General features: G+C 45.5%; 2 protein-coding genes across 2 annotated transcripts; both read right to left on the reverse strand.

Moving 5' to 3' along the window:
• Window positions 1–3,511: 3,511 nt before the first annotated feature.
• On the reverse strand, window positions 3,512–9,823 carry LOC146300826 (uncharacterized). Its single transcript, XM_084706486.1, has 8 exons — window positions 9,579–9,823; window positions 8,944–8,992; window positions 8,740–8,830; window positions 8,579–8,615; window positions 5,997–8,343; window positions 4,276–5,564; window positions 3,930–4,002; window positions 3,512–3,768 (listed from the first exon to the last, which is right to left on the reverse strand). Exons 1-8 carry the CDS (start codon window positions 9,630–9,632, stop codon window positions 3,626–3,628), a joined length of 4,083 nt encoding a protein of 1,360 aa, XP_084562612.1. The 5' UTR covers window positions 9,633–9,823; the 3' UTR covers window positions 3,512–3,625.
• Window positions 9,824–10,950: 1,127 nt separating this feature from the next.
• On the reverse strand, window positions 10,951–14,647 carry LOC146300827 (E3 ubiquitin/ISG15 ligase TRIM25-like). The gene is made up of 6 exons (XM_084706487.1): window positions 14,040–14,647; window positions 13,640–13,738; window positions 13,318–13,551; window positions 13,044–13,203; window positions 12,850–12,909; window positions 10,951–12,472 (listed from the first exon to the last, which is right to left on the reverse strand). Exons 1-6 carry the CDS (start codon window positions 14,625–14,627, stop codon window positions 11,949–11,951), a joined length of 1,665 nt encoding a protein of 554 aa, XP_084562613.1. The 5' UTR covers window positions 14,628–14,647; the 3' UTR covers window positions 10,951–11,948.
• Window positions 14,648–15,256: the final 609 nt, after the last annotated feature.

A 15,256-nucleotide genomic window follows, 5' to 3' on the forward strand; every position in this document is an offset into this window, starting at 1 on the left:
TCACATGTTACCCTCATTCCGATAATAGGACAGCACAACATCGACTTCAACATGGTTTTCAAGTGCAGCTCCAAACTACGTCTATTTTCGTGAGTGAATCATTCGGATTTTATGAATAGAATGACATACAAATCGTATCGGCTCTCAAGTGCAGCACAACAAAAACTTATATTTTGATGAAACATGAATTAAATATCCTACTGACAGTTTCCTCAAAGTACTATACAGTTTTATCTGTATAGTCCTTTTTACACGCAAGCATGTCACAGAGGGCAATTCACATACGCCCATAGAACTGCCCCTCAACCAACCTAAACCCTCAAGGAAGACAAGGAAAAACTCCCAGAAAAATTCCCAACGGGAGAAAAAATGGAAGAAACCTTGGTGGGAGCAATTCAGAGAGGGATCCCCTCCTCCAGAGACGGTTGGTAAGAGAGAAGAGCAGAACACAAGCTAAACATTGTCATACAATGTCAAAGGGTTTTGAAACACCAAAAATCAATTGTTCGGCTTTATATACGTTGGATGGGACCTGGAAACTCGCTGTTGGCCGTCATGGAGACTGGTTTCCGGTTGACAACCTGGTCCAGCGTTGGTAGACCGACGACCAGGCAGGTCCTCACAGCTCAGACCCCCCACACCACAACGGATGTGTGGGGGGGACAGAGAGGAGAACAGGGGTTAGAGAATGCCAGAAGCAGCTAACAGTTACAGTCGTAATAGAATGAGATCCCCACCGGTCAAGTGTGGACTAGTGCAGCAATTTAACAAAGCTAAGAGGGTATTTGATGCAGCCCCACACACCAAGACAGCGACAGCCCCCCTTGGTTGGAACATGAAATCTGTTCCGGGGGAAACAACTCTAAAATAGGTTATATTTATACGAATAAGGATGAAAACAACCAGCCCCCCGTTGTCTCCAACTAGTAAACTATAACAATAAAAATATACAGCAACGGAACTATTACAGTAACAATATACAATAACAGGTTTACTTTATTTGTAACATTTTACAATGTTATTCTGCGGGGGAGTGAGAATTCGGTCCAACACCTGTGTTGTATCACGCCAATCCAGAGAGTCATGCATCAGACGAAATCCTTCACTCTTTGAATCGCGCGCACTCCCGCGAGGGGGCCCCAATCCAGAGAGTCATGCATCGGGGGTGATACAACACCTGTTCTGCGTACCGGTGAGTACCAGCCCACTTCGAGCACTGAATACAGTGAATACATGAAAAGACAGTTTGACAACTGCAGCCTTTGCTGGCGAGTCCCTTCCTGAGGTGGTTCACCTGTGGAGTTATATCTGAGAGGTAGAATTCACCTGTCCTGTGGAGGAGTATCTTCGCCTAACTTTTTACTTTTTAATATAAAAAATGTCTTTACATTTACATTTATGCATTTAGCAGACGCTTTTATCCAAAGCAACCTACAAGAGAGAGCTTTACAAAAGAGCATAGGTCACTGATCATAACAGCGGGGTAGTCCCAAACACTGCAAGCAGCCAAAACATGAAGCATACATTGTGAAAAACTAAACAAGTGCCAAAGGGAAGACCCATAAGAGCATGCAGTTATACAAGTTACAAATTAAAACAACATGAACCCCAAAAAGTGCAACATGAACCCCAAAAAGTGCAAGACTGTACCTGGCAGGCGAAAGGCGTTGTAAACAACTGAGATATATATATTAAAAAATACGGATTACATTACACAATGCCTTCGTGTTCCTAGTCTAATTTCGTCTTGATCCATAAGAAACTATTGGAAAAGTTTCGTCCTCCGACGTGCTGTCACTGTGAGCTAAATTGAAGCTTTGTAACGTTAGCCATAGCTAGTTAGCGTGAGTGTGTTGGCTACACTGTTAGAGAATTAACACTCCAGGTGAACAATCCTTTACATTGTAGCTGTTTGTGTATGTCCAGATGTCACCCATGAATTAATGTATTCATTCATCTGTTCAGCAGTGCATTTATTACAGTTGTACATACATGTGTGTGTGTGTGTGTATAGCTGGGAACAGAGTCTCGTGAGGTAAGGCATTACTGGTACTCTACCTGGCCTGACCACCAGACCCCAGAATGTTCAGCCCCTCTGCTGCGATTGGTGGAGGAGGTGGAGGACTACAAAAAGTCCCTCCCACACAGCCCTGGACCAATCATCGTCCACTGCAGGTAAGACCCTGTTTAGGGTAAATATGTGTGTGTGTGTGTATGTTAACCTGTTGTGGTCTCCTGCCCCAGTCCAGGCATTGGTAGAACAGGCTGCTTCATCGCCAGCTGTATCGGTTGTCAACAGCTTTGACACTCCAGGCAGGTGGACATACTAAGAATAGTATGCAGTCTATGTCTGGACAGGTAAATACACTACCCCCTCTCCACACCCCAACCCCTACCCATCACTCTCCCTTCGTTAGCAAAAACTTCTCCCTCCCTCTCTCTCCCTTGTACTGTCTCTCTCATCCCATCCTCTCTGTCCCCCCTCTTCCTCACATCTCACCTCCTCTTTGCCACCCCTCCTCCTCTCCCTAGTGGTGGTATGGTCCAGACTACTGAGCAGTACCAGTTCCTGTGTGCCAGCCTGGCCCAGTACAGCACACAGCTGGAGATGCAACCTGCCAGACCGCAGGAGGACCAAGGGAACCCGGAGAACCATGAGAACAAGGAGAGCCAGGGGAACAAGGAGAGCCAGGGGAACCTGGAGAGCCAGGGGAACAAGGAGAACAGGGAGTACAAGGAGAAGAGAGAGCAGAGGCAAGGGAGAAGACTGGGAGAACCTGGTCATCAGTTCCAGTGCTGACAGCACAGCTTCTGAAACAGTATGACATCATCGCACCACGCAGACATCTGGAGCACTGCTCAGCGTGCGGCACAGTGGTCAGCTTTTCTACTACCCAAGTCTCAGTTCTCATAAGGTTATCTGTTATCAATGTTCTTTTCTGAAGCATACATGAGGACATTGGGACAAATGTATATTTATCCTCATGGATATTTAATTAATTAAATTGTAATTTGTGACATTATTCAAAGAGTTTCTTCACCTTTGTGTTACATTCATGATTCCCTGGTGACAGATATTGATTGGTGTGTGAACACTCCACCGTTTCTCCCTTCCTCTCTCATTCTTCCACTCCCTCTGCCCTCATCCCTCATTCTGCCAGGCACTCTTCTCCTTCTGCTCCCCCCTCCTCCTCTTCCCCCCCCCTCCTCCTCTGCCCCTCCTCCCTTCTTCCTCACCTGCCTTTTTGATAACATAATAAGACAAGCACCCTCCTTGCATTCAAACACAGTAAAAGTCCCTAACCCTGAAATACCAAACATTCTCAACACAACTATATATATCTAAAAGTTTAAGAAATGCTAGTGTTTTATCTCAGTCTTAAACTGAAGTAAAGTGTCTGTGTGCTGTGCCACAATAAGAATCCTCTGTGTGGCTGCAGTCCTGATATGGAGATGTCACAAACCTAAACACAAATAGCTTAGCGATTACAAGGGAGGTATAAACAAAATGTTTTTTAGTTTTTTTTAATTCATGAAAAAGAGATCAGAAGGGATTTAAAAAAATGATCAGAGTGGGATGTGTCAGGTCCTCGCTGCAGTCAGGTCAGTAAGCAGGCAGCTCCCTCTACTGGTGAGTCATGCAGCTACAGCAGAACACCTTGGAGAGAGCTCCAGAGATCCTGCGGAAGAAGCCTTTAATAGACTTCTTCTTCTTCTGTGTCTGTTCCTCTTTTCCTGGGATGTTAGAGGACTCTGCAAGATCTGGGCCTGGACATGGAAAACCATCACACAACAGGACATAACATCACACACAACTTCAGCACTGTCTATTTACTTGCAACGAGTGTGTGTGTGTGTTTGTGTGTGAAATTATGGGAGAGCCAACTAAAGCCTAGCCTAAATGAACAAATATCCATTCAAAGTCTCACTTTCACCGTTGAGAGGAGTAACTGTCTGTTGTTTTTTCTTTTTCCCAGTAACAGCCTTGGTCTTCTTTCTCATCTAGGGGGGTGGAAGGGAGAGTAAAGGCAAACATAATTCTTAAATGTCTTACATTATGTTGACAGGACATAACTACATTAACTGTAACTGTCAGAGGTTCAAATCCCTCGTGTTTGAATTTGAATGAATACGTCTGCGAAATAATTACATCTACTGTTTACTACTCATACATAATGTATTCTACACATGCTTACTTGTAAGCCATCTTATCCTTGACTCAGTTAAGGTCAGTTCTACCCAGTGCCAGTGTGTGTGGAGTTATTTTCATCTTACCAATGTGAACCATCTTTGGAGGCTGGAGAGTTTTTTCTTTCCAAGACGGCCCAGATTGGAATGGAAGATGGAAGACCTGTTGAAGGTTTGGGAGGGTACAGAGGGGGATAACATTGAGTTGGAGGATGAGGATGAGGAAGAGGAGTGGCAGGACTGGGAGGTGGAGGTCTCCTCAGAAGACCTGTCAATCTTCTCCCAGGCCTTTAACAAGCCTGTGTCTGCAGCTCTCTCTCTCTGCTTCCTGGAGATCCTCAGCTCTTCTGGTGATCTGGAGGAGAAGGGACACTCTCTGGCCTTTACCAAATCAAATCTGTCACATCTCTTCTTCTTGACCTTTCCATCTGCTTTAATCTCCATATGGGTCTCACTGGCCTTTCCCAAGCCAGAAGACTCCATCTCAGGTCCGTCATGTAGCCTCACATCCTCACACAGGGAGCTGGAGCTTCCACCGGCCTTTTCCAAGCCAGCAGAGTTCATAGCATTCTCCTTCTCAAAATGGACGCTAAGATCGGACACAGCAGGAGCGCGCCAGGCCTCGGCGTGGCGGGAGATGACCTTGGCGATGGTCTCAGCCAGGCTACAAATGGCTCCAGCTTCTCCATGGCAAGCGGAGCGGAGCAGGGCTCTGCATCTGTTAGCGCTGAGCGACAGCTTAGCATAAGCCGCCTCCAACATGGCGTCCAGGGCGTCTGTGCCGCTGTAGAAAGGGCTCTGAGGCAGGTGCTCCAGGACGAGGCTGATCCCATCTTGGGTCTTGAGAATCCAGCCCACTTCCTGGAGGAGAGTTGCCTCTATCTGCGAGAAGGTGAGGGAGCTAGAGGTTGAGGGGGACTCCTGGAGGGCCAGGCGGACCAGGAGACCATGCAGCAGGTCCCGCAGGGTCTGGTGGTGTAGGGCACTGGGCCCGGAGGGCTTCCAGACCTTCTCCTGGATGCGAATCTCCAAAGTCTGCAGGGAGGAGGTCTCAGGGGGTCTCGGGGGCAACCAGGGAAGCACCTGGACCACCTCAGGAAGATCACAAGCTTCATCATCTTTCCCATCCCCCATGGTATTTATTTGCCTGGCAATGTTGATGCCTTTGGTCAGACTTTCTGACATGTCTTCCTCTTCATGGAATTCATAAACATGGTCAACATTGTTGTTGTTGGGGACAATATCGGCCTTCTCAGACTGGCCTACTTCTAGGGTGGCGAAACTTGAACTCAACTCTGGGTCATGACTTTCTGTTGTGGCTTCAGAGGAGGACCTGCAAAGGTTAGCGATCCTGGCCATGAACTCAGCATCAAGGCCTGGCACAAAAAAAAAAAACACTCTCACTTTTAAGTATCCTTGAATTACTATAGTTATAACCTATACTTTTCTTAAAACAGTATTAATATTATAGTTCTAAACTATACCTACACTGTCATTCAGCAGTACTGTAGCACTTACAACTCTGTATTATATTAACATAGTTATAGACTACAGAGGTCTTATACCCCAAAAGGTTAAGGAAAATTTCACAAGGAGAATATTTTGTAACATGTAAGACACATCCATTTAATAACAGCTATATGGCGACAAGGTGAGACATTCTATTTCTAAAGAGCATTCCATTTAATGCATTCTATCATTTGTACTTATTCTGTAACAGTGTGCTCAGTGTTACTATTTAAGCTACCTGAACACCTTAAAATTCCCTTTGGGGTCAATATATTGAATTGAGTAAAAGATTTCTCTACCTTTGTTGACAATGGCCATTACTTTTGCTGGGTCATTGCAGGAGCACTGAAGGACCCCTCCCACTTTGAGGGTCAACACCTCAGAAATTGTCTCTAGCGCCCTCCTCTGGTCCTGGCTGGCAGAGGAAGATGGCCGGTTCCTACCCACAGTCCCTGGGCTGGGGCCCGGCATCACGCAGTGGAACCCTTCCAGAGACGTGCTGTCGCTGCTGTTTACGCTGTCACTGCTGTCGTCGCTGTCGCTGCTCTCCCAAGCTACATCCCTGATGGAGGTCCTGTCCTTCTTACACATCCATTCGAGGTGGTCGTTCACCAGGACACATTCGTCCGGAAGCGAGTTGGTCAGGCCAAGGAAGTTCTCCATCAGTTTCTTGAAAGCCAAGTGGATGAAATTGTACAGCATCGGAGTGAAGAGCTCCCAGTCCAGGTGCTGCTTGGCCTCCGGGTTCTGGATGTTGGGCTTGGAGCGGCAGCGGCCTGTCGAGGGGAGTCGTCCCACCTGCGTGTCCAGGAGCAGCTCATAGAGGCGGTCGATCAGCTCCATGGAGAAGCTCTGGATCCTCGTCTGCAACATCCTGGTACACATGTTGTGAGAGGCCAGCAGGCGGCCCAGGTCGTACTCAGCCTGGTCCAACAACCCGACGGAGGAGCCTCCTTTGTCTTTTTCGCAGTCTTCATCATTGGAGACTGATCTGGTGGAGTAGGCCATCCGCACAACAGTGTCCAGCATTTTGTGAGCCGTGAGGTTGAGCTTGTGGCTGTTTGCCTTGATCCTGGAGCTAGGGCTCCTGGGGCTAGGGCCCCTGGGGCTAGGACTCTTGGGGCTAGGGCTACTGGAGGCTGAACTGGCCTCCTCCTTCTGCTGCTCCTCTTCCTCCTCCTCCTCGTCGCTAGCCGAGCTGCACTCCTCCTCTGATCTCCTCTCCTCCTGCTGGGTGCTGAAAAGGAAGCTTTCCTGACACGAGCGTCTGCAGGCCTCCATCTCCTCCTTTCCCTTGACCCAGTTCCCCAGCAGCTCTCCCTGGCTGCGGCTCCTCCTGCTCCTCCTCCCGCTGCTGACCCCCTGGTTCCTCCTCTGTAGGGCCTTCACCTCCTCCGTAACCTGGCTGAGCAGGGACTCGCTCACGCACTCCACCAACAGGGTGAAGTCATTACCGCGTGGCTGCAGGAAGTCCACCTCTCCTTCTGTAATCATCTCCACAGCTGCGCTGAAGTTCTCCAGAACGAGGTGGATGATGTTGCAGGCACTGGAGATGTTCTGGGGCAGGGAGGCCGTGTCGGCGTCTTGGGGCTGGTTCAGGGAAGAGCTTCTTTCTCTGGCCACTATCCCCTGGAGGATGCCCCCCACCCGTCTCACCAGCTCCAGCTTCTCCTCTGTGGTGAAAACGCCCTGTCTCTGGAAGAGGGCGTGGTGGGCCAGGATGCCAGAGAGGCTCTCCATCTGGGTGGAGGGGTTATGAGGCTCGCTATCGCATCTGACGCGTCCAATGCTGCTGACCGAGCTGCGGCCTGAGCCGGTCAATACCGCTGTCACACAGCTGGGCCAGGGCGATGTCATAGCCTTTTCCATCTCCTCGGCCTCTGCCACACTGCCAATGAAGAACAACGCCATCTTCTCAGCCTCCTTTTTCTCCCTGTGGAAGACGACCTCTGACGTGTTGCTGTTGGCAGACAACAGGGGCCGCGGGGGCATCTGCTCGTTGACGGCGTCCATGTGGATGTCGGCGAGGACCTGGATCTTCTCCTTGGCGTCCTGCCAGGTGTTCAGGATCAGGTCCTCAGAGATACTTGTCGAATAGAATTCCGACAAGGAGCTGCCCGGGTGGTGAAGCACCAACTCGTCCATCACCTTGTCCATGGCCGAGTCACAGAGCTCCTCTACAATGGCAGACAGCTTCGCCTCTTCCCTGTCTCTCGCCATCACTCTCTTCAACATGGCGATGACCTCTGCCACAGTGAGGGATGCCGTGGCAAGGATATCCTCCTCTGTGGACCTACTGGGGTGAAGGGGTGTTGGAGGCATCTCGCTCGATAGCCTGTCCTGTGGCCTGGATCCCAGCCCGCTTTCCAGCAGGGGGTGGGACTTCTTTGAGATGATCCCCTTGGGGACATCAGGCTGGGCTGAGCCCTGAGAAGAGGCCTGGTCCTTGGACGAAGGAGGAGACGAAAAAGACCTGTTCCTTGTGGAGATGCCGCTGCTGTGGGAGGTAGCGGAAGACAGAGGTTCTTGTTGGAGGTGAAGGACCTGGTAAATGGCCATGGCGGGCAGAACCCCATCATTGGCCACCTGGAGAACCCACTCCATCATCTCCTGTGAGCGCTTCTGCAGCTCAGCGATGCTCTTGTTCTAAGAGAGAGAGAGAGAGAGAAATAGAGAGAGAGAGACAGAGACAGAGACATAGACAGAGAGAAAGAGAGAGAGGGTGAGAGGGGGAAGAGACAGAAAAGGATGGAGAGAGAGAGGAGAGAAAACAGGCAGAGTGAAAAAAGGGGACAAAGTTCAATCGCAGTACAGATACACATAGTTATTGTCAAGCTGAGTAAAAAAGTATTTTGAGTTAGAAACTAAAGATTTTATCTACCTTTCTCAACAGGACCTTTTTGACCAGTCTCCACTGACTGTAACAACAAGAAGAACAGATGTGTTACGGACTCTCTACAGTACAATGACAACTGACGACACATCTTAACATTGTGTTCAACAGAGCAGTAGCCTAAAGGGGACGTTAACATGGACACTCACGGGTGGGACATCATGGCCTCTGACACTGGAATTTCGTCCAGGGTCATTGGTTCCTCTGGGCGGGATCGGATTTTGATTGGTGGAGCAACACCTACATGTCGAGGATTGTCACAGTGTGATTGGTGGATCCCTCTCTCTTGATAGAAAGTGATAATTCAATCATGAATGTTGTACTTTTGAAACATTAATAAACCAATTACTCACGGTAGCTGCTCTGGTACATGGGAGGCATCTTCACACTTGTAACCCTGATCTGCAGGCAAGACAAACGCTTTAGCAAGGCAAAGTAACAGAGAAAGTTATCAGAGTTGTTGGAGACATGGAGGTAGATTGAGTTGAGGGGAGTAGGGGTTGAGAGAGAGAGAGAGACAGACAGACAGAGACAGAGAGAGACAGAGAGAGAGAGACAGCGAGAGAGACAGCAAGAGAGAGAGAGAGAGAGAGAGACAGCGAGAGAGAGAGAGCGACAGAGACAGCTAGAGAGAGAGAGAGAGAGAGAGAGAGAGAGAGAGAGAGAGAGAGAGAGAGAGAGGGAAAGAGACAGCTAGAGAGAGACAGAGACAGACAGCGAGAGAGAGAGAGACAGAGGTGCCTTGAACAGAATTTATTTTAACTTTTGATGACTTAGAAAAATGAAATATGACTAGATCTACATTATGTATCCAAGTTAATGACTTCGTAATATGAAATATAACTAGATCTACACTATGTATCCAAGTTAAGTCACATTGTTAAACACAACAGTTAAACTCACAGAAATGAAATTCTATAGAATCTAAAGAACCAAACATTTTCGTGTGTTTTAATCGTTTTAGCTACCAGATAAATAACCCACTTACCTTCTTTTTAGGCCTCCGTTCTTTTAGTCTTTCCTGTTTGGGGATTTCATCCATGTTTTACGGACTCAGTAAGGATGACAAACTCTTTCAAACGACTCCTTTGCCTTGTGATGAACATTTATTTCATCACTGATAGGTTTGATTTTGCAATTCGTTTTTATATTATTTGGTAAAGTGCGTCACAATCCCTTTATGCCCCATGACGTCATAATGTCTAAATAGCGCGGCGTTTTTTCCAAAACAATGGCCCGACGTTTTGACAAATAGGTACGATTGGAATGTTTTTAAATAACTACTCACGGGTTGTTTCCCACTTCACTCCAATTTGTAGGGACATTTTTGACAGTGTGAATTGTACAGCGATTCTATGTCCTGTACCCAGTGCTATCCAAATACTACTTTCACGTAATAAACCACACAGTGAGAAATCAGCTTTGCTGTAAAAAAAATAAAATAAAGACTGAATCTTTATTAACACACGCACGCGTGCGCTTACATGTATGCACAGGTCACACATGTCAATCTCATCAGCGTAACTCATTGGTTATCACATGAAAAGAGAGAGCTACTCGGATACATTTCTAACATTGTATCTTATATTATTATTTATTGTAGTACAACGGCACTAGGAATGCTTGATTGGACCTGATGTCAATTTCCTCCAGGATCACAATGACTCTTATTGAGAGATGTGTTGCTCTTGTAGTTTAGTTATAACGAAGTTAACTCTTGTACTCGCTGTGAAATATTTTACTGTTGATTGTTCTTCTACGTAACAGTCTTGCACTTTTTGGGGTTCATGATGTTTGAATTTGTAACTTGTATAACTGCATGCTCTTATGGGTCTTCCCTTGGCACTTGTTTAGTTTTTCACAATGTATGCTTCATGTTTTGGCTGCTTGCAATGTTTGGGACTACCTCGTTGTTAAAGATCAGTGACCTATGTTCTTTTGTAAAGCTCTCTCTTGGAAGTCGGTTTGGATAAAAGCGTCTGCTAAATGCATAAATGTAAATGTAAATTGTAGTGGATCATTTTGGTCCTCTCGCTGAGAACTATCTCTAAGAGCTGCACTACCTCAGGGCTGCCCATCCCATTCCAAGAGAGCTATCACCCTGTAAGGGTATTTATTTATTCATTGCTCCAGTCCCAAACTAGAACAAATAATTATTTTCAATCAAATAATAAGCTGGGTGATAAGATTAGCAAGTGGGAATGGAGCTAAAACATGGATGGTGGCTCTCCAAAAACAAGGTGGAGGACTGGGAGTTGTGTCGTTTTGTGCTATGTGTCTGCAATGTGGAAAACATGAGTACAGACTTCATTCTACCTATGTGAAAGCTAAAACGTATTTTATTTTTTGAGATGATGTATTATTTATTTGATATCAAGGAAGAAGGGAATAGTTCAAGGTCAAGACAAACCTTTGAACACCATGATTAAGTTTCAGAATAAATGCATTAAATTAATGTTGTTTTCTGAGGTGAACTGTAACTTCTTGTCAGTTGTTGAACGTTGCATATGTCTTTGCTCAGGGCAGGAATAGAGTTCCTGCTAGTTTCCAAGTGGGAATATACTTCAATTCTAATACCCACACAAAGATTATTTGTATATATATTTAACCAACTGAAGCTGGTGCTTGAACCTGACCCTTAAAATCCACAGGATCTGGCATGAGGTGTCTTCTATACTTTAACATAAGAGTCAATCTCTAACAGTCTCTAACCTTGACCCTGACATTCAAGGAGGAGAGAAATAATTCTCCCAGTATGACCAAATCAAAAGAGATATGAAATATACACAGTTGTAGAACAGGGGTCCCCAAACTACTTTTTTTAAAGGTTTACACTGATTATTTTTGCATACAAGAGTAAATGTTTTGATTTCAATAGCAATGAATATGAAAAAAGGTAATTACGATAGTAATAATGCTCTTTTAATAGGCTATATACCAATTGATATGTAAGGATGTATGGTGCATAACAAAATAATAAACTAATCAAGCATAATAAATATATTTCAAATCACAATAAAATCTCCACAATAATACTGGTAGTTACTCCGGCCCATGCAATTTTCTGTTACAGACCGACCCGGCCACACATTAAAAAAAGGAAAATTATCTGGCCCTTGCAGAAAAAGGTTTGGGGACCCCTGCTGTAGAAGGACAGAGTACCTGTTGTGGGATCCAGGTACACTCCCTACTCTGTGTTTCCCAGCAATATCACAAAGTTGACTTCACAGTTACCTAAAGATCAAACCCCTCAGAGAAGACAAGGAAGAGCTCCCTCAAAAGTCTCAGAGAAGAAATGGAAGTTAAGAGGTGCAGTTCCACAACCAGAGATGCAAGGAGGGAAGGACACTAATGTGAACTACTCCAGCTCACACAGCTTGACAGTGGACCGCAAAGACCAACATGCAAACCCAGGATAGAGTGGCTGAGTGAATGTGGTCTGGACTCTGTGGATGAGGGTCATGGTGTCAGAGATGCTGTAGAATGACAGAGTACCTGCCATGTGATCCAGGTACACTCCTACTCTGGAACCAAAGCTTGATGTTACTGTCTCAACATTATTGTGTCTGAAATGACAACGATTGCCATTGTACCATAAACACCAGGATTTATCATTGTATCCAAATCCACATAGAAGACTTGACCCTGTTCTGCTGATGTCTTTATATGAGACTGCTATACCAACCCTTCCACTGCACTCCACCTCCCAGTAACAGCGTCCAGACAGAGCATTTCTACACAGCACCTGACAGACGTCAGTGAATCTCTCTGGATGATAACGATATGACTGGTCTTGTGAATTACATTTTCCTTTTCTGTTCCCCTTAGACAGAGATATACGTTTGTATGCTGTGTTTGCGTCCAGTGTGAGCTGACAGGAATCTGGGAGAAGAGCAGACACAGAATCAGAGAAATGAAGTCAGTCAGATAGTATCTAGAAGGAATTTATTTGGTGGATAACTACTTGTAGCGTTTTCCATTTCTATCTCTGGAGTAAGTTTTGGTAGGTAGGCAATGTATCAATATATAAAAGCTGTCTCACTTTTCCCTGAAGGCATTTGTGTTGCATCAGTTGTGCAACTGTCTAATGTGTGCTGCCTGTTTATTGTGTTCAGCTGTCATGTATGAATGGTGGGGTTTATGTAGGACTGCACTGCCATCATCTCTATAACAAATACTAATATGGATTGTGTCTAGTAGCTTATGGTTTGTGTGTAGTTTAAGTGAAGAGATAAAAAGATCCATTGAAAGACACTCACATTGAAAGAAGTCTCCTCTGGTCTTGGGCTCTGAAGGTAGCAAAATATCTGCTGGATTCACTACAAACACACCAACACAATCACATAGAGGTGACCGTGATGACTGAAATGTTGGATTAGTCTAAAGATGCTTGTATGATCTACAGTGTATCTACAGGATGCTTGTATGATCCCTCTACAAGTATTTTACCCACCGGTGGTTGTGATCTTTGGCCACTCCCCTGTAAGGATGTCCTCTAGTTTCTCTTTCAGCTTGGACACAGCCTCCCTTACATCACAGAAGTCCTTACGATGAGGGGCGATGGTGCTGGGTAAAACTGAAGATACACTGGTGCTGGAGAGAGACTGATAAACCTGAAGAGAAAGATAGATAGACAAAGAGAGACGAGTTAGTGGAAAATAACTACAAATAAACAACTAAATAGTGACTTTCTTCCAGTAAAAAAGATGGAAAGCAAGTTACTGTACCTGGAGGAAATGGATGTGATCTTCTGTGTGTGAGAGCTGCTCCAGTTCAGCATATCTCCTCTTCAGCTGAGCTATCTCCTGCTCCAGTCTCTCCACCAGTCCTTCAGCTTGACTCACTGCTTCCTTCTGCTGGGCTCTGATCAGCTCCTTCACCTCCGAGCGTCTTCTCTCAATAGAGTGGATCAGCTCAGTAAAGATCCTCTCACTGTCCACCTCTGCTGCTTGTGCAGAGCGCTGAACACAACACAACACACAGACACATTTCTTAATTTCTGTCCTGTCCCACTTGAGGTCCAGATGTGTCTTCCAGAACTGTACTCACAGTCAGAGACTCCACAGCCTGTTGGAGCTCCTTCAGCTCCTTCTCTCTCTGCTGGACTCTCTTCTGAATATCCTGTTGACTCAGTCCAAGCTCCCGCTGAGGACAAACACACAAGTTAGGAATAGTTTGTTTTATATGTACTGTCAAATGATGAACAGTTATCATTTTATTTTGTATTAGAATAATTGTGTACACTTCATTTTAACTGACAGAAACTAAGCAGGGTGTGGGTTTCTACAAAATGTTTGCATAACTATAACCTTTGCTCATTCCAAGAAAACCAGAAGCTGAAAAGTCTAATTAGTCTGTTTGTTAACTTAATTGAAATAAATGTCATCACTATTTCCTATCAACGACCAGCCCTCAGTTGTATTGCACGCAAATCAGTCAAAGATGGAAGTTTCTCAGTTCTTTCTGTTGCAGTTGAGATTGTATCGTGACCTTTATGGTCCTCCATTGAACACAGATAACAGATACACTGCTGGTCAGTACGACAAAAAATCTTCATCACTTCCTTGTGACGAGAACAGATCTTCTCCTGCAGTTGTGAGGAGGCTTTGACCAGCTTGTGCTTGATAAAGGCAGGAGATTCATAGTGAGGCTGGAGGTGAGCCTCACAGTAAGAGACCAGACACACCAGACAGGACTTGAAAGCTTTTTGCTTCCTCTCAGAGCAGACGTCACACAGCACATCTCCAGGTCTAGCAGAACTGTCAGCAGGAGGAGCAGCTTGGAGTTCTGTCTTCTTCAGCTTCTCCACCACCTCAGCCAGCATGTTGTTTTTCCTCAGAACAGGCCTGGGAGTGAAGGTCTGTCTGCACTGGGGGCAGCTGTAGACTCCCTTTTGATCATCCTGATCCCAGCAGTCTTTCATACAGCTCATACAGTAGCTGTGTCCACAAGCAGTAGTCACCGGAACCTTCAATAGATCCAGACAGATTGAACAACTGAACTGGTTGTGGTCCAGCAGAACTCCCTGTTGAGTCATTTTACTGTTCTTCTTCTCACCCAGACGAAGGAAAAGACAGATCAGTTTTGTTTTCTCTGAAAAGATTTTGTAGGGAGGGGAGGGACTTCCTGGTTCCTCCCACAGCAAAAAGGGGAGTGGTTCAGGAATGATTACAGTGAACAAAGGCTCTAAGGAATGTGTGTGCATACGTATAGATGTCTGTGTGTGTGTCTGTATGTAGGTGTGTGAGCATTTGTGAGGCTGCCATTTCTTGGGCTGATTTACATATATACAGTTGCATAAGTTAAATATCATATCATTCAATATCAGTTGAATATCATCAAAAAGTTGATTTATTTCAGTAATTCAATTCCAAAAGTGAAACTCCTATATTATATAGATTAATTACACACAGACTGATATATTTCTAGTGTCTGTTTATTTTAATGTCGATGATTATAACTGACAGCTAATGAAACCCCAAAGTTCAGTATCTCAGAAAATTTGAATATCACTTAACACCAATTTAAAAAAAGATTTTTAACACAAAAAAGTTGGACGACTGAAAAGTATAAACATGTACAACACTCAATACTTGGTCAGGGCTCCTTTTGCACGAATGACTGCAGCAATGCGGCATGGCATGGACGCGATCAGTCTGTGGCACT

This window comes from Hypomesus nipponensis, chromosome 2 (genome assembly GCF_054491055.1).
Source record: "Hypomesus nipponensis isolate SF chromosome 2, ASM5449105v1, whole genome shotgun sequence".
NCBI classification, from domain to species: domain Eukaryota; kingdom Metazoa; phylum Chordata; class Actinopteri; order Osmeriformes; family Osmeridae; genus Hypomesus; species Hypomesus nipponensis.